Genomic DNA, 19743 nt, shown 5'->3' on the forward strand with positions numbered 1-19743 from the left:
CAATCTCGAATCTCTCACCACAATTTAGGACTCAGTGTTTCAAGTGAAGGAGACAGAGACATTCCAAAAGCGTGGAAGACCACGTGCTAATAAGGTAGGAGATGGACAGAAAGAGAATTCACCACAGTTCTTAGTAAGATCTCAAAGGACAGTAGGGAGAGTCTTTAAAAATAGCCTAAGGAGGAGATCAACCACCTGTGAATCTGCCAGACTGAAAGCCAAGGGGAAGAGGAAGTGACTGACAAGGATAAACACCCAGGGTACCCTTTCCTGAGAAAAACATTAGGGAACTCCTCTCTGCCCAGCAGGTTAGAGATGTTAGCATAAGTGGGAGAAAATTCACAGCATGTGTGAAAACTCAGGAACTAACTGCATCATTAGTAAATAGATTTTCAGGAATTGAAACTTTTGCCTAATACATGGAATTCATTGTTAAAAAAAGTACTTAATATTGAAAAAAGAGTTGTCTATTTACATCCTGATGAGGTATTACTTAAAGTTCTCATTTCCTTCTTATTTATTTATTTATTTATTTATTCATTTATTTATTTATATTTTTGAGACGGAGTCTCGCTTTGTCACCCAAGCTGGAGTGCAGTGGCACGATCTCGGCTCACTGCCAGCTCCACCTCCCGGGTTCACACCATTCTCCTGCCTCAGCCTCCCGAGTAGCTGGGACTACAGGTGCCCGCTGCCACACCCGGCTAATTTTTTGTATTTTTAGTAGAGACGGGGTTTCACCGTGTTAGTCAGGATGGTCTCGATCACCTGACCTCATGATCCACCTGCCTCAGCCTCCCAAAGTGCTGGGATTACAGGTTTGAGCCACCGCGCCCGGCCTACAGTTCTTATTTCTATGGTGGGTCAGTTAGAGAAATAATAATAATGAATAATTAAGAACGAAGAAGTTGGGAGATGGGCAATCTTGTTTCCAAAAAGGGAAATCATGTTTGCCTTAACCACTTGAAGAATTTTAGGAGGTAAATGATAATACAAGTTTGCAGAACAGTTCTTTTCTTTTGTTTCTTTTTTGTTTTGAGACGGAGTTTCACTCCTGCTGCCCAGGCTGGAGTGCAGTGGCGTGATCTCCACTCACTGCAATCTGCACTTCCTGGGTTCAAGTGATTCCCCTGTCTTAGCCTCCTGAGTAGCTGGGATTATAGGCATGAAACACCATGCCTGGCTAATTTTTGTATTTTTAGTAGAGACGGGGTTTCACCATGTTGGTCAGGCTGGTCTCAAACTCCTGACCACAAGTTATACACCCAACTCCGCCTCCCAAAGTGCTGGGATTACAGGCGTGAGCCACTTTGCCTAGCCAGAAAAGTTATTTTCAACCTGGGACTTTCTAATCAGGATAGCTTTGTATCCAGTGTAAAGACAACTGAAGATACTTCTTTCAGACAAGCAAAGACTCAGAAAGTTTACCACTCACACCCTTTCAGAAAATATAGGAGCCAAGCTAATTGAATACATATTCTAGAAAAACAGTAAAAATAACCCAAGCTGTACAATTATTGGAACATAACAAAAAATGCAGAGCAAATAAGCCACAAAAATGCAATTTAAATTTGAATAATGGTTGTTAATTTGGTAGTAAACGTAATACAATTATTAATAAAGGCTTCCTGTAAAAGAGAGACATAAAGTAAATAATAATACTAATAATGCTATTAGTACTACCACTGATACAACTAACATACTTATCTGGAATGAAACTTTCCAATAATTTCAACCATAAATGCATAGAAGAGTAGATATAGAAATAATTAAAAGCCTGATAAAGGCTGTATGTTATAGAAAGGAAAAAAGAAGCTTACAGTGACTAATTGTTGAGATTAACACTTTAAATTTAAATATGCTTACTAAAATTTTAAAGTAGCTTCTAGAATAGAAATAGTACATATAGCTTTCAAACCATTTTTTAAATAAAGCCAAAATCTTTAACTAATACCAAAAAGACTACAGAAAGGCAGAGTAGGATAATGATGACTAAAAAGCACAAAATGAAAATGAAGCTTGGAAAACACCACTAGAGACAATAAGGACAAATGAGTTGTACCACCTCTTAAATGAGAGAGAAATTTAGGTTAGAAAAATCAAGTTGCATGTTATTTAAAATAGACATGTCTAAAACAAAATAGCAGAAAACATGGAAAATGGAAGAGTGCTAAAAATACAACTATACATAAAAGAAAAATATAATTGGCTACATATATGCATATATGTGCATATACATGTATATAAATATGCATATACAGATATATATAGCCAATTACATTTCTTTTATTGTGATTTACACATTGTCTGTTGTTTCATATATATGTGAATAAAAGGATTCAAAATGTCAAAAACTAAAGTAAGATTAAATAATTTATATTAAATTTATATCATACTGAATATTATATTTAAAGCTGGTAAAATTCACCATTACAATGATGAAGTTTATGCTCCAATTAACATAGCAACAATATATAAAAATTTATAAAAATGTATAGAAATAATACATATATATGTATATGTGTGTGTGTATATATATATATAAAGAGTAAAAACAAGTTATAAATAAAACTGACAAAGCTATCATTATAATAGAAAACTAAAATGCTTCACAAATTGAAAGATCAAGAAGACAACATAAATGAAGATACACTTTAAAAATACAAACAATGAGTTTCAATAAGTAGATATGAGTGTTGTGATTGTGTGCATCTTTCAGCTTCCTTAAAAAATTGCACATTATTTTCAATTACCTAAAAAAATTTATCAAAACCAATCACATATTAAATCTCAAAGGAAAACTGGAATTCCAAGATAAAAAATAAATATGAGTAAAAATAAGAAACATTTTCTGTATCAAATATAATAAAATAGAAGTTAACAAGAAAAAAATAATTTTTTAAAAGTTGTCTTTGGGCAATTAAATTATTTGGTAAAGAAAAAATTGAAAATAAAAGGTAAAATTATTTATTGTAACAATAACTGAAGTCCTATTTCTTGAAATCCATGAAATATAACTAAAGTAATTTTTGAAAAAAAAAGACAGCATTTAAGCATTTATTTTTAAAATAGTGAAAATATAATTAAATTAAATAAGGATTCAGCAAAACAAAAAAAAACAAGGCAGTAAAGATCCACTAAACAAATGCAAGGAAAGTAAGAAGAAATAAACAACAAAATAAAATAAATACTGATTAATCAGTGTAAAACAAACAAAGCAAAACAACCAGCCAAAAGGAAAATAAAAATAAGAATTGATCTACACAATCAATTGTTAGTTCTCTCAAAAGTTACATAAACTTTTGGCAAGATTAATAAGGGATGTAGAGGAGACAAATGTAAAATGTTAAGACTATTACAGCCATAAATTCGAAAGTATACATGCATTCATTGGTTTACTAAAAATATTAATTTTTAAGAAGTTGAAAAGTTGAATACAAAAACCATAATTGTAGTAAACAAATCTATACATTAAAAAATTAGAAGGTTCAGATGATTTTCTGGTTGAGTTCTATTAAAGTTTTCTGTCTTATTTATACTTTTTCAAAGCAAAAAAAGATAGAAACTTTCCCACACCATTATATGTGGTTTAAACGTCCCTGAAGACAAAATCAGTCAAATTTAACATACAGCCTTACATGTATATTTACATAATAAATATCAACATATATAGTTATCTATATGTGTGTAAAACTATCTGTTATGAATATACTCTCCAAATATGATTAAAATATTATATCAAATCAGCAATATATTACAAGAATTCCATATTATATATAGCTCAATAAGGTTTGCCCTAGAAATGTAAGAGTGTCTCAACCTTAGGAAACCTACTGTTAAATTTACTAAATTAAAAGATAAAAGAAGAAAAACCATCTTTTCAAAAAGGCCCAAAATTTCCAACATCTTTTTCTGATTAAAAGTCAATTCATAGAAGGTAACTTCCTTTATTAAATACACTAAATATCATATTTACTGACAAAACGTCAGGAAAATACAAGGTATCTTCTATCACGAATTTTATATGACATTTTTCAAGAGGTCCCAGCCAATGCAATAAAGCAAGAATTTTTTAAATGGGGTAGAAATATTGAAAAAAAAAGTCAAACTGCCTGTTGTATGGATATGATATGACTATTCAAGACAATTAACTAAAAAGCAGTTAGAACCATTATATGATTTAGCAGCCTACCCAGAAATAAGAGAAACACACAAAAATCAAACTATTCTCACATGCCAGTGGCAACGACTTCAAAATACAATGGAAAATAAGATTGTTTGTACAATAACAACAGAAGTGTTTAAAACACCTTGGCATAAACCTTAGCAGAAAATGTCCAAGGTTATTTAAAGAAAAGCATTGGAAAACATAAAAGAGGATCTGAACAAATGAAAAGTTGTGTCATTTCCTTGAATAGGAAGACTCAATGTTATACATATTTCATTTCTCCTTCAGATTAATCTGAAAATTTAACACAATATATATGAAAACCCAAATGAAATGGTGTATGGAAATTGACAAGATGAATCCAAAATTGATCTAAAGTAGTAATTATTTGATACAAACTAAGATATACTTGAAATAGAACAATAAGGGAGAGTTACTCTATCAGACAGCAAAGCATTTTATCAAACTATGTAATGAACACATTGCGTTTTGGCATAGGGTAGACAAATTTATTAATGGAACAAACTAGAGAGTCCAGAGGCAGACCCATGTATAAATATTGGAATTTAATATATGAAACAATGGGTTAGTAATTAAAGTGTTGGGACAATGAACTATTCATTAAAAAAAAATACGCTTAGATACCTACCTCACACCATATACAAAAATCATTTCCAGATGGATTAAAGAGCTAAACATAAAAAACAAAACAATAATAATATTAGAAGAAAACTTAGAAAAGTATTCTATATCCTCAGAAAAGGAAGGCCTTCCTAAATAAGACACATGTTCAAGAAGCCATCAAGAATAAGATTTAGAGATACAACTTAAAAAAATTAAATGCTTTTGCATGGCAAAAGACAACATAAGCATAGCTAAAAGACAAATGGCCAAAAAAGTACAATATATGTAACAGACAAAGAATTAAAATCCATATAATACAAGATCCTCCTTCAAATTAGTTAGGAAAAGCAACCCAACAGAAAAATGAATACAGGATAAGAACAGATGAACCACAAAAGGACTAGAAATGGCCACAAACATATGAAAAGATGTCAACTAAAACAACAGAAACACACAATTCTGAATGTCAATTGCGAAAGATTGAAAAAAATTGTTGCTATCTTGTGTTTGAGAGGGGTGAGGAAAGAGTTATTCTCATGCCACTGGTGAGAAATGTTTCTGCTTTTTCTGAGGGCAGCTTGGTAGAATCTGTCAACACTAAAGGTGCAAGTGACTTTGAACCCAGCAATTTCACCTCTAGGAGTCTTAGAAAGATAATTCACTCAGGTAAGCAAAAATATTTAGTTAAAGGTGTTTATTTCATTCATTCCAAAGGCAAAAAAATTGTTCACCATTAAAGTTATATGCAGCAGTTAAAAAAGAATATAGTATAGCTATGTGTACTGATACGTAAATATATCTAAGATATATTAAGTGACAACACAAGGCATTGAAAAATACATTGTAGTATTCTTATTCATGTAAAAATGTATATGTGGATACAGATGCAAATATATAGTGATACCATGTAACCTTGAAAATGTGTAGAAAAATGTCCAGAAAACCAACAAACCAGTGGCTTCCTCTATAGTATGTGAGTAATGACCAAAGAGAAAAATCCCACTTTTTGCTATATATACATATATATATATATATACACACACACACATACACACACACACATAAACACATATATATATATATTTCTATGCTGTTTGAAATTTTGTGATAATCATGTATCACACTTGAAAATTTAAAAACAGTAAAAAAAAAAGTGCGAATATAAGGAAACCAGTGGATCTAATTTAAGTTCTATTTATCAAAAAATTAATATTTTTAAAAGAAAAATTATGTTTGTGACAGAATATCATGGACTGGTTTATTGCACTTGGTTTGTTGGTTTAAAAAAATAGAAGTCAGGAATATAGGGACATTTCTCTTGGTGAAAATTTTTCAATAACAGAGTCCTACAAATTGATGCTGGTGTGTATCTCATTTCACAATTTTAAACACAATCCAGAAGAGGTATTCCAGATTGAAAGCTCCAATTTTACAGACAGAAATTCAAGTGTCCTGGGTGTAAACTGTAATGCGCTTAAGTATTTGAGCAAAAAAGTGTCAGAAGGATATTAATTGGTCATGGAGACTCTCCTGAGAAGAATCTTCAAAATTCTAACCAAGCAGCACAACCAATGTGGATGAAGTTTATACTGCATTCTTCCAGGAATGGACTATTAATAAAATATTTCAAGAAGCCTGTGATACAACAAAGAGCATGACATTGGAAGTCAGAAGCCCTGGGTTCTAAATGTCACTTTTGACAAGCACTTAACACCCTGTGCACTTCAGTTTCCTTATCTTCAAAATAAAAGTGAAGCAACAGCCTGCCTAAAATGAGATTATGTTTGTAAAAACCCATTGAGCATCGTTAAGTGCAAAAGTATATACACAAAGTACAGTAACTGTTCATTGTGTGTGTCTTTATATGCTACTGTGCAGCATAACAAACCTAATTTCCTCAAATTTCCTTATTTCCCATAAAAATCCATGCTGATTTTCCTCCAAGGTGACCAATATCATTCTTTGGAGAGACCCTGTCTGGGAAAGGTAGTGGTCAAAGCCTTCCCTGGTAAAAAATTATTGACAAATATGTCCCATGGTAAAACTTAGCCAGACATAAACTAGCCAGAAACAGTAATATGAACCATAAGAATAGTGCTAATTAATTAATAATGAATGCTGACCACTGCATGTTACATACATCCCTTATTTAAGCTCTCTCCATTCCTGTGTGATAGAAACCTCTGTCATCCCCAAGTCACAGATGAAGATAAGGTACCTTGCCCAAGCACTGCATAAGAAATATTAGCTACTGACCCAAGCTCTCAATGAGATAATTAAGGATTTTAAGGCTGAACCCTAAAAAAAGAGATGTAAGTAATAAGGCACAGGAAATATTCCAAGGAATGATTCTAGAAATAAAAATAAGTACTTGGAGGGAAACAGATCTTTGGATTGCACTGGGGAAGAGCCCACGGTTACCTTGGTACCTTCCACCAATCATTGCCTTTCCCTGACCTATCACACACGCTCACAAAGAGGATGAGAGTTTGAAAAATCTGGGAGGCTGAAAGTGCTCATGGGGAATGAGCACTAATTAAAGAATGCAATCCTGGTTGCATTATTAAGACTGTTTCTCAGAAAAATGACCACTCCTGGTATACTACGGATCAAGCTGGAGCAGAACGAGAATGTCACTATCTCCATAAAATTCCTTTTATACCCAGAGACCAGATGGGTTCTGAATGATTCTGGATTTTGTGTAGAGAGACCAGAGGTACCTGATCAACTCAGGCTTTAGGATATCCATGCCAAGGTCAACTACAAACCAAGAACTTACAGGGGAGGGTCAAGTGCCTATTCCCAAATCTGGCCAAGCCAGAGTTCAGTCTCTGTGAACTCTGAACCTTCCCTGTAAGCAGCTTCCTGATGATTCCCATAGTCCCTTGGCAGGGGGTGCCCTTGACCCCTTTCCCACCAATATTTGGTTAAAAGCTTTTACTAATTTTCTTCACACGTTAGCAGGGCTGCCAGATTAAATACAGAATGCCCAGTTAAATTTGACTTTCAGTTAAACAACATTTTAAAAAATTATAATTATGTCCCAGATATTGCATAGAACATACTCATACTAAAAATATGTTGGCTTTTTTTTTTTTGTCTAAAATTCAAATTTAGCAAGGTGTCCTGTATTTTTATTTGCAAAGTCTGGCAACTCTGGATTTCAGACCTGGTGAGGAAGTTGACATTATGCTCCAGAACATCCTCCTTTTATCCGCTGGGCTTTCTGCACGTGTTCAGGCTCTGTCTCACTCCCTTTGCCTCTGCCTTTTCCTAAAGAAGACTGATGAGTTAGGGATACAATGCACAGAAAAACTTTCTTCTCTCTCCTCCTGTGCTCTTCCCAGCCTTCTCTCCCTGTTTCTCCTTAGCATCCTCCAGTGGGGTGAATGTGGCAGAGAGGGGACATGGCAGCCAGGATTTTCCCCTATAAACACAGCTCTGCTACCTTCTAGCTGTGGATCCCTGGGCAAGTCATTTTTCCTACTCAAGCCGGTTTTCTGGTGTGAAAATGGAAGGGATAACTATAATCACCTCCCAGGGCTGTTTGCCTGATTGTAAGCACCTGGCATGCTTGTTAAAAATACAGATTCCTAGGCTTGACGGCAAACCCAATGAATTAGACCAGAGGTCAACAGATTATAGCTTGTCACTTGTTACTGGAAACAGAGTTTTACTGGCATAAAACCATGCTCGTTAGTTTATTAGTTCCTTTTTTTTTTTTTTTTTTTTTTTGAGATGGAGTCTCACTCTTGTCGCCCAGGCTGGAGTGCAGTGGCAGGATCTCGGCTCACTGCAACCTCCACCTCCTGGGTTCAAGCAATTCTCCTCCTTCTGCCTCCCAAGTTGCTGGGATTACAGGCACATGGTACCATGCCTGGCTCATTAGTTTCCATACTGTCTATGATTGCTTTCATAATGCATGGACTGAGTTGAATAGTTACAGAAGAGATCACCTTAAAGTTGCAATAGGGGCCACCTGCAAAGCCTAAAATATTTACTATGTGATCTTTTACAGAGTTGGGTGGCCTCTGACTTAGACTCAAAGGGTAGGAGAACCAGAAACATATGGTTTTGTTGTAGCGTTATCAAAATACTAATAATGCCTTAACACCAAATACCACTCAGTGTCAAAAGTTCCCAAATGTTTTCAAGTGATTTTGAAAGTTGGATCCAGAAAAGATCCACACGTCACATTTAGTAATGTCTCCTAGGGTCTCTTAATCTATAGGATTCCGCTACCTTCTGCCCCAACTTTCCATTTATTTATTTATTTATTTATTGTTGATGATCCCGGGTCACTTGTCCCAAAAATTTCTCACAGTCTGATTATTTCACTGTATCCCCATGGGTTATTTCACCTGTTCCTCTACCTGCCGCATTTTCTATAATCAGGAACACTTGATGATACCTGACCAGGTATCCAGAGCCCTGATTAGATCTAGGTTCACAAATGGTGCTGTTTGCTTCTTTCTATAACACAGCACCAGGCCAACTTCTTTGTGATGTTAAGACTGATCAGTGGATTCAATCTGATATGATAAAGTTCCCTTTCACCTAGCAATTTTAGCAGCCACTGATGATCACTGCCCAGGCCCATTATTTCTTTAGTGGCTGCAAAAGGGTGACATTGTAATTATAGTATTCCTTCTGCATATATTAGCTGGAAATCTTTTATAAATAAAAAGGTCCTTTCATCAGCTATTTGGCTACACTGGAAACTGTTTATACAGGACCGGTAAGACAAATTCATTCTCTTTATTTGCTAGTTATTACAATAATGAATTCATCCCATAGCATCCTCCAGAGGTGACCAATGAGAGGTTTGTTTTGGTTTGTTTTGGTTTTGGAAAGCATTACCAATGCTTGTTCTTTAAACACACACGCATACACACACACACATACACACACACACACACTTGAAGTGTTTCATTCTATTGTAGTTAGTAGTTATTATTTCTGATGCCTGGTGTTTCGTCTTTGGGAAATGAAAGCCTATGCCTCTGTCTTCTCACATAACGCCAATAAATAGTCTTCACAGCATCCTTGCTTTCTGACATAAAACAATACTCTAAGCTAATCTTGTACATTTCCTACTCCAGCCTTTGAATCGGCCATATCTCCAGGGATTCCTGGATCCTTTTGGAGGGCAATGGAATTTAAAGACCACAACATGGATCACTGGAGTGCTCAGCTCTACTGGGGTGGTTATTATTTCTAGGTCTTTGTTGTAAAAATAGCTAGGAAAAAAATTTCTTAAGAGAAAAAAAATCATGACTTCTTATTGATTTTTTTCATATCAAATTTAGAATTACAGAGCTTTTATTTCTTTAATTTTATGTTTGTGTTTTTTCTCATGCAGAAAACCTTGATTCCTATTAACACTCATAATATTATCTGCTTTATCCTAATTTGTATAAATAATATACAGTATATTAGAGAGAGTTTCAAAATAACAGTTCAAATATTATTACTAATAATATGATTACTGAAAACAACCTTCAACCTACAATCTTTGCAGCTCTTTCTGTCCTTAGAATCTACCTACTAGGGGCATGTAGAAAACATAGCTATGTTTTAAAGTAATCTGTAGTAACTCCTTTCTGTGTGGTGAAGCCACCAGTGTAATACACAATTAGGCTTATTTGTTTCATGTTTCCTTTTAATTTTTAGGACTTGCTTTGTTTTTTATTTTGCACTTGATTTAATGTTGCTTTATAATGATGTAAAAACTGAGACATTGTTTCAAAGTCAAAACCACAAAACAAGGTACATTCAAGCAAAATTTTGTCCCATCTCTGCTCAGTCTCCTCACCCTGTTCTCTTCCTCCTACAGATAACCATTTTTGTTTGGTTTTAGTTTATCTTTCCATTGTTTCTTACATAAGAAAATATGGATTTACATTCACTTCATCACTATCTTAGATAAAATGTAACATACCATATCTGTTCTATTCTTGGCTTTTTTCACTGAAGTTCACTCATTCTTTTTATAGCTGTAGAGGATTCCACTGTGCTTAAAGATGCCACAGTTTCTCCCACCAGCCTCCTATTAATAGGCACTTTGATTGTTTCCAGTCTTTTGTTATTGTCCATGGGGAAGTGAACTTTTTATATGTACCTCATGTTATCCATATACACCCTGAAGAGCAAGAGCCACTGTCCCATGGGATGAGGTCTAGAATTTCCGTGCCATGCAATAGGCAGAGATACAGTACAGTGTCAATGCAAGTGGTTTCAAACCAGAATATGCAGAACATGAAGTCTATCCAGCGTGTACTCAGGCAAGGATAGTTTTGAGGGATTTTGCAGATGCACAACTCTCACATGGATTTTTTCTAAAATTAAATGCACAGCCCCTGTGATCCATCAATCCCTTTTCCAGTTGCCCCCACCCCCGACACACACACACACACACACACACACACACACACACACCCCACACACCACTCTCCAAAAGGAAGGACAAACTTCTCACCCATTCTAAATCTCAGGAGGGAAACCCTACAGAGTACAATGGAAGGAGCTGTATAAAATACTGGTACAGGTGTTGAAAATGAATCTCTAATGATTGGGGAAATATCTGTTTGCAAGTTGGATAGTTTTCAATTATTTTCAAACAACTGGAGAGGGACAAACTTAAAAGAATTATCAGCTGAGAGAAGATTGAAAGTAATTTTTGATAAGAGTCTAATATGTGATTTTAGGAGTATAACTAGATAATAGTTCAAATAATTGAGTTACATTTTAATAACAAAATGTCTTTCTTTTCCATCAATTTATCTTTCTTAGTTTCAAACAATATTCATTAATGAATACATGAACTAATTGAAAATATGAGATGCATTTCCATTAATATTTTACTTTTTATCTTTTATATTCATCAAAAATTGATATGTATATTATTTTGTCAACTGCCTTTTTTGTGCATCACTAATAATTATACCTTAATTTCCAATTTCTGTGTATTACTAGTAATCATAATGATAACTCAAACCAAAAACACTTAACATCTAGAAATGTATGATCATTGGCCATTAAAAATTCAATTTAAATCTTCATACATATTTTTGTCACAGTAAATTATGATAGAGTGGCCAATAAAAGGATTTCATGCATAAAAATATATAAAGATAAAATTCAGTGGGGTAACTGCAATGAAAATATAAATTCAAGGAACAGGAGCCATGTAAAACTGACTGTTTAAGAACTTGTTCATGTGTTTAATAGATGATGTACCAAATTGCTCTGGTACTTAAAGTTCATCAGATGTGTTAAAGGAATGATGTATTTTTAATGTCAATATTTACAATATTCTGGAAATGACATTGAATGCAACTATTCAAAATTACTTTGAAGATTTTTGATGGCAACTTAAGATGTACAACGGACATATATATTTTTTCAACATTCTTATAGGAGCATAAACATTTCAAGACCACAGGTACAGAGACTGAGCATTTAATGGTGCAAAGTTCAGAGTCCTGCTCCTCTTGTTTTTCCCCAAGGCTGTATCCTACCCCTCCTCAAGCCATCAGCTCTATATACTGGGAGAATGGGACAGGAGGGGAGCAAGAGCAGCAGTTCCACCTCCAGCCCTGGGATGCCTAGCTGAAACCCCCAAACCCCATCTCTTTCATTCAGGTCCTTAGGGCTCACGCTTTGCCCCACTCCTCAGGGCCAGAAATAAGTGGTGCAGAAGGTGTTCAAAGTCTAGTGGCTACAAATTCTCAGGCTCCAGGTTCTACTTGGGGCATAATGCCCCACATGGCAGTGTTCCACTCTGGGGAATCTCCTACCTCCCAACTCACCCAACCACAGCTGTCCCTTCTCTTCTAAGCCAGCCTTTCCTGAAAAGAAAATTGTCTTGCTCATTTCCATTGAGTGACTGCAACTTTTCTTCAAAAAGAGGGAACCCACCGCTTTGGGTTAAATAGAAACTCAGCTAAGTTCTACAAGGTTCTCAGGCTTCCGCGTCTAATTACAGAAGGAGCAAGCTGGTGGATTCCAAAAATCACAGAGAAGCCTGCTTCTCGCTGAGAGGTTCAAAACATCTATCCTCACACAACTCCAACGAGGTATACAGGACACTAAGTAACCCATATTCCAGATAAAGAAACCGAGACCCAGCAAAGATGAGCAAGCGTGGATTCACAGGGCATAATATTTCTGGAACCAATGGAGGGATTCAAGCTTCCTCTGTATTCCCTAATCTGCATGGGCTGAGTCAGAAATGTTTGAAGTACATGAGAAAGCAACTCATCTACTTTGGAGGAGACAACTCTGAAGAGCGGTAAAACCTTGGCAACATATGTTAATGATAAATGGTCTATCAGGAGATTATCATAAAGGGTGTCATTTATGGTAAGTGTCATTATTTTTTTATTTATTAAAATTTAATCTTTCTTGATTGCTTGTCTATTCACATAGAAAAGTGGTTATGTGCATTAAGAAAACATGAAAAACTAAGTCTATGCCTTCGTCATTCCCTGGGAAGTCTGGTTTCCCACATGTCCCAGTGGCCTTGGCCCGTTCCACCTTGCTTGGCTGTCTGAGGACGGCATCAGCTATGGCTAGCAGTCACCTTGAACATGATCCCACTAGCAGTCCCAGCAGCCACCATAACAGTCTTTAAAATCATCGGCACTCTTGTTCCAGAGGGTTTGGGAATTTCCCTCGCATGGCTGCACATAATGGGTTAGCTACATGTAATATACATACACACATCCACACACTGTGGTGAGGTGGTTTAGATGGACATGTGTGCGTGACAATGCACATATGTTAATGATAAATGGTCTATCAGGAGACTGTATCTACAGTCATAGATACAGACCTGGGCCTGTCGGTCCTGCCCTGATCATTTCCTGATTGTATGGGGTTGGTGAAACTTCCCTTGGACATTTCCAGAAATAAATGGCCTAAATGGAGGACGAAAGGCCCAAAGTCTTCCTCTAATGTGTTCTGTCTTCATGCAGTGAAGAGAATGCTTTTGTTCTAAACTAGTTAATCAGAATGATATAGCCCTCCTTCCTGGAATGAACCTTTCTCACTGCCCCCCTTCTCCAACTGTTGGTATCTCTCAATAGTTCCTTCCCCACATATGCGAGAGGCTGCCAGAATCTTAGAAATAGCAGCCTGGCCTTCAGAAACTCTCTCCTAGTTCCTACCTTTCCTCCTCCTCCCCTGCTCTACCCTCTCCTCACTGTCTAAGACTATTCTGAGTTGTGGATACTGGACGCTGTATTTTGAACCAGTTCTTTGGCTCTCTTCTCAGCCACCTGATCATTTATTAGGCATATCTCTTTGGTGGTTCAGCCTACTTTCTCTCCAGATGTCATCTGGATTCCTGGTATATCTTTGTGGGGGTGGGGAGCAGCCCTACCCTGTAACTGTACCTTGTCCAGCTCCTCAAATCCAAGTTTCTCAGAATCCAGGGCTTGAAAGGAAAGATTCAACACTAAAGCTGTAGCTAATAAACACACAGGATTGGAAGTTACCAGCCTACTTGTAGACATGGAAACCTTGGCCAGAAAAGCAATGACTTTTCCAAGTCACCAAGAATAGTAAATGAAACAGAACTGAAGTCCCACAGAGTCTGGTTATTGTTTTTAATGTAAACATACTACTGGACTATAGCATACATACACAAAGGCAAACAAATCAGAAATATACAGATTGAGTCTCTGAATGAAGTTTACATTTTGGTTCTGAGGATGAAGCTCTGAATTTTTTATCTTGCCCAAATTCCTATCTAAGGGGTCTGGGGAGTATGCCCTAGAAACCACAAATTCTCATCACATGGGTTTTATTTAACCCTGTATATCATTACTTATTTTCCAATCTGACTTTGGCATAACAAGGGAAAAAAGCAAAATGTTTTACCCCAAAATATATTTCCTTGCCATATCTTGAAATTGCCCTGCAAAGTCTCTTGTGGGAAAAATCCACATTATATGGAGACTCTCCTTCCCCCTTTGTTTTCCTTCCTTTCTTTTCAGATCTGGGAGATAATCAGCTAAGAGCCAGGCACTCCTTTAGGTCTGATAAGAAACATTTTACAACCTGCTCGCTCTCTGAAGTCTGCTTTCTGAGAGATTCCTCTGCACAATACAACTTGGTCTCCACAATCCTTTATCTTAACCTGAACATTCCTTCCCATTGATCCAGATCTTCAGATAAATTCAACCGTCAACCAGAAAATGTTTAAATATACCTATAGCCTGGCACCCAGCCCCACCTCCCCGCGTTGACTTGTCCTGCCTTTCTGAACCAAACAAATATATTTCCTAAATGTATTTGATTAATGTCTCATGCCTCCCTAAAAGTATATAAAACCAAGCTATACCCCGACCACATTGGGCACATATTCTCAGGACCTCATGAGGGCTGTGTCTGGCCATGGTCATGGTCACTCATATTTGGCTCAGAATAAATCTCTTAAAATATTTTACAGGCCAGGTGCAGTGGCTGACGCCTGTAATCCCAGCACTTTGGGAGGCCGAGGCAGGCAAATCATGAGGTCAAGACATAGAGATCATCCTGGCCAACATGGTGAAACCCTGCCTCTACTAAAAATACAAAAATTAGCTGGGCGTGGCGGCGCACACCTGTAGTCCCAACTACTCAGGAGGCTGAGGCAGGAGAATTGCTTGAACCTGAGAGGCAGAGGTTGCAGTGAGCCGAGATCACACCACTGCACTCTAGCCTGGTGACCGAGTGAGACTCTGTCTCAAAGAAAAAAAAAAAAAAGGGAGAAAGGAAAGAAAAATGTATATATTACAGAGTTTGACTCTATTCATCGACAGTTCTATAGTTTTCCTTCTTTTTACCCTGATGTATATAGACTTTGAGTCACCTGGTAGAACTCTGTGTTCTCCCCAGTTTGTGTGGGTGCATGCCTTAGGGATATATTAGTTTGGATATCCTTTTGATTTCTGATCTACAATACATGAGTGTACACTCACAAATACATGTCCACCTGTGGCCTCGCCCCAGTTATGGAAACTCCACAGAAGCAAGCTTTATACAAGAGATTATGACTTTTCTACAATGACATCAGACTTCTGACTTATCAAGTCAGAATTGCTTGCCTTCTTTTTGCCTCTCCTCTTCCCAGTAAAGCAGGACAGACTATTATTTAGCTTCTTATAGACAAACTGAATATCTCAGCTCCTAGTATAGTAGGCGCTTGAGATTCTTTGGAGGGAAAATGCAGTGAAAACTCACAAAGACATCATTATAGTATTGCTCCCTCAGAGCAGGGCTTTCTGACAGTTTACGCAAACAGCATCCATTTAGCGGAATCTCAGTGGAACGGCTGTCTCAGTCTGAGCCTCTAGCCCCAGGATTAGGAAAAACCCTTGGAGTCTTCCAAAAATACAAGGAGTTGAGAGCCAAGCTGTTTAGCAGTGTGAGCCTAGAGGATAAATAGGCCCATTGTGATTCTCCCCAGTTCTCTTACCTAGAGCTGCATCTGCCAGGAGCAAAGTTCTGAGGGAAGCCCCAGGAACACATGCCTTTTATAACTTATTTTGTTTTCCTCTTTCTTAATCCTGCCTAAATTCTAGCACTCTTTCTGAGACCTCATTGTCCTTTACTGCCCCCAAACAATGTATTTTTTTATAGAGCAGACATTTCAACTCCAAAGATGTGAGTTGAAAAATAATTTGGCCCTTATTTCCTTTTGCAAATGGCTACACTGAGGCCTGCTGGCTGCACTAATATCTTCTAGTGGAAACAAACTTTAAGATGATGTTAAAAGAACTCAAGTCACTCAACAAAGCTGGACGTCTCAACCAAGCTCAGATCCATGGATCACACTAGATTCAAAGGGATCCACTCAGCCCCCAAATGCAGGTTATAATATCATATTCATAAGTAAAGAATGGTAGAACACATCCTTTTAATGATCTTAGATTTTGAAAAATTTGACTCTGCATAGCTCAGGTACTGAGAGTTAGGTTCTAGTTTAGATTCAGACTTATTTAGCCAAAATAAGACAATTTCTTTCAAATAAGATTGACTTTACTTGTTAGAGGCCAAAAAATGTAAAAATTATAACGTATCAGAAATGTGTATACAGGATAAGGAAATAGAGGATCCAAAAGAATGAAGGGAATAATGTATAACTCAGCCAATGCTATTTGCTAGCTAAGCAACCATAGAGAATTTATTTAACCTCTGGAAGACTTGACTTCCTTGTGCATAAAAATGGGAATAATAACACACTCAGAACATGTGCTGAAATTAAATGAGATAGTAAGTGAAACAGAGGCATGGCAAGGCTTCAAGACACCTGCACATACATAATACTTTGAATCTAAATCTTCCTTGAAAGATGCTAATTTCTCAATGATTATGATCATGTATGTTACACAGCACTTCCAATTTTTTCTAAGGACTTAGATATTCTGCCCAATTACCCTTACAATGAGACAATAATCCCAAATGTATGGATGAGAAACCACTTCAGGGATGATATGCCAGCCAGTCAGCATGGTAAAGACAGAGATAGAAGTTAATCTATTGCCGCAATCCAAGTCTTTCTTTTTGTGGGTTTTGTAGGTTCAAGACAGTTGCACCTAAGTGCTGGAGGCAGTTTAAAGGAGCTGCCAGATCTGTGTGACCACCGGTCTGGATCCTTGGATTCAGGCTGTTTACAAAAGCGGGGCTTAGACACTCAGGAGGAGCAGCTAAAGTGAATTTTGAAGACAAGGGTGGGCTGGTTAGAATGTGCAGTTTTCTACTGTGGACTAGGCTCAGTGACTGCATATTCTGTGTGTGAAGCTTCTTTTTTCTTTTTTCCACAAAAGGCAAACTTAGCTAGGAATGGGCTCACTGAGTTATCATTTAAGCGACATTAATAATATCTCTTATTGATTGAATATCCCACCAGCTTTAAGATGATGGCATTGGATCCTTGAATCAGGGATTCTAGGCTGGGTACTGTGGCTGATGCCTGTAATTCCAGCACTTCAGGAGGCCAAGGCAGGTGAATCACCTGAGGTCAGGAGTTCAAGACCAGCCTGGCCAACACAGTGAAACTCTGTCTCTACTAAAAAAAAAAAAAAAAAAAAAAAAAAATACAAAAATTAGCCGGGTGTGGTGGCACGCACCTGTAGTCCCAACTACTCAGGAGGCTGACACACATAGAAATTCCCAATCCAATCCCTTATCTTATTTAAATCCTGGACCCAGAGCATGCTTCTTGCAAATATTTATAAGCGAACAATACTACTAACACCATAACAACTCTAATTGCAACTGTTACTTACTAACATATCTTGAGGCTTACCAAGTGCCAGCCCAGTCATTGGGATGAATAAGAGTTGTAATGGTGTCAGTAGGGTTGTATAAATATCTTACAAATATTTGCAAGAGGTATTCTCTGGGTCCAGGATTTAAATAAGATAAGGGATTGGATTTGAAACTTCTATGAGTGCAGGTAGATGGGCATAATTAGTGGTAAGTGATGGTAAAGATTTAGGCTGGATTAGGGAGTAATTTTTGAGTGTCTTGGACTGTAACTCTTTCAACATAAGGCTGTCTTGAGGAAAGATAAGTATTTGCTGGTTTGTGCTGCTATAATAAATAAATGGAGACCCATCCCTTCTTTCTCCTCCCCTTACCCCCTCAATTTCTGTGCTTTTAATCCCCTGCCCCTTTAATGAAGTATTCAAACTCCATCAGTCAGGGCACATATTGCAGGTTGGACAGATCAGCCAGAAAGGCACAGCTGTAGCTAGAGGTAATATCTACTACTTCCAAACCACTCCAAATTAACCATTCTAGCTGGAGGGAGACCCAAGCCTTTGGGCCCCCCTTTTGTTTTATTAACTGCCAACAGAAAATGCCAGAAGTAGCTGGAGAGGGAGCCCAAAAAGGGGGACCAGGAAGACTTTGCATATTTTAATTTCTTCAGTAAACAATACATAGCACAGCAGAAACCTACTACTGATGGCCACATCCCCAGGCAAAGGGTAGTTGGATGCACATCACGGGAGATGACATAAAGAATATACAAGTCCTTCGTAGGCTACAGGCTGCCTTATCTAGCTTCTCTGAGCTGGAGCTGAATTTCCCATTTGTCCACTGACTGGCTGCTGGAGGAGCTTTGATAAGGGCAAGGAGAAGGTGGACACAATTAGCCTTCTCACACACCTAAAGCTTTCTTGGGAGTTGAATGCACTCTTCATCCAATGGAAAATGGGATCTTTCTTTGAGTCATGAAAAAAGACCCTTTAATTCTAAAGGAAGGATGCTAGGTGCCTGAGAGGAGAGAGCTCACAGATCACTTGCAGGACCACAGACACGAAACAGTTGATAAAGTCCTTTATCTTCATTTAAAAGTGGGGATTCAACTTGGAAAAAATAACAGGGTTAAATTCTCAAGGAAGTCTGAGGTTGGGTGGTAACAGTAGTCAAAGCACTCTGGGAACTACAAGGTGATTCATCAAAAAAAGAATTACCACCACACTTTTTAAGCACCACAGGTTTCTAGTTGGGCCTTTCCCTGAGAAATGCCAGGAAAGGGGTATCTATTAACCCAGCCACACAGGCCTGGCAAGGCCTAGAGCATCCTGGGATGGAGACAGCAAGAGGGAAGGTCTGGCACCAAGAGAAACCAGGAACCGGAGTGAAAAGAGCACTGGATTGAGACTCAGGTCATCTGGGTTCTTGTCCCAGTTCTACCAGTGTGCCATCATGTGGTCCTGGCAGCCTATGCATTCTTTTGGTCTCAATGTTCATACTTGGAATAATGACATAGTCAGACCAGAGTTTTGCAAAGATTCCTCTCTGCTCAAAAATTGCATGAGATTGTTGAAAACATAATTTTCTCATCTGAATCAGGACATCAAGAACACTGAATGAAAGCTCAACTCAAGGCCCTTCTTAACATCTGCAGCATCAGCAGCCTGACTTTACAGTGGGTGTGTGTGTGTGTGTGT

General features: G+C 37.3%; 1 protein-coding gene across 6 annotated transcripts in view; it reads right to left on the reverse strand.

Moving 5' to 3' along the window:
• The window catches only part of NTRK3 (neurotrophic receptor tyrosine kinase 3), a 388853-nt gene that overhangs the window by 5896 nt on the left and 363214 nt on the right, over positions 1 to 19743 (reverse strand). For 3 of the 6 annotated variants that reach the window (XM_054450810.2, XM_054450807.2, XM_054450817.2), the window contains one exon: positions 4818 to 4859. The exons of the other annotated variants lie outside the window; for them this stretch is intronic. In XM_054450810.2, the coding sequence (XP_054306785.1) occupies positions 4818 to 4859 (42 nt within the window). The remainder of the gene's footprint in view (positions 1 to 4817; positions 4860 to 19743) is intronic. 6 annotated transcript variants of the gene reach the window in all.

The sequence above is a fragment of the Pongo pygmaeus genome, chromosome 16 (genome assembly GCF_028885625.2).
Source record: "Pongo pygmaeus isolate AG05252 chromosome 16, NHGRI_mPonPyg2-v2.0_pri, whole genome shotgun sequence".
Lineage (NCBI taxonomy): Eukaryota > Metazoa > Chordata > Mammalia > Primates > Hominidae > Pongo > Pongo pygmaeus.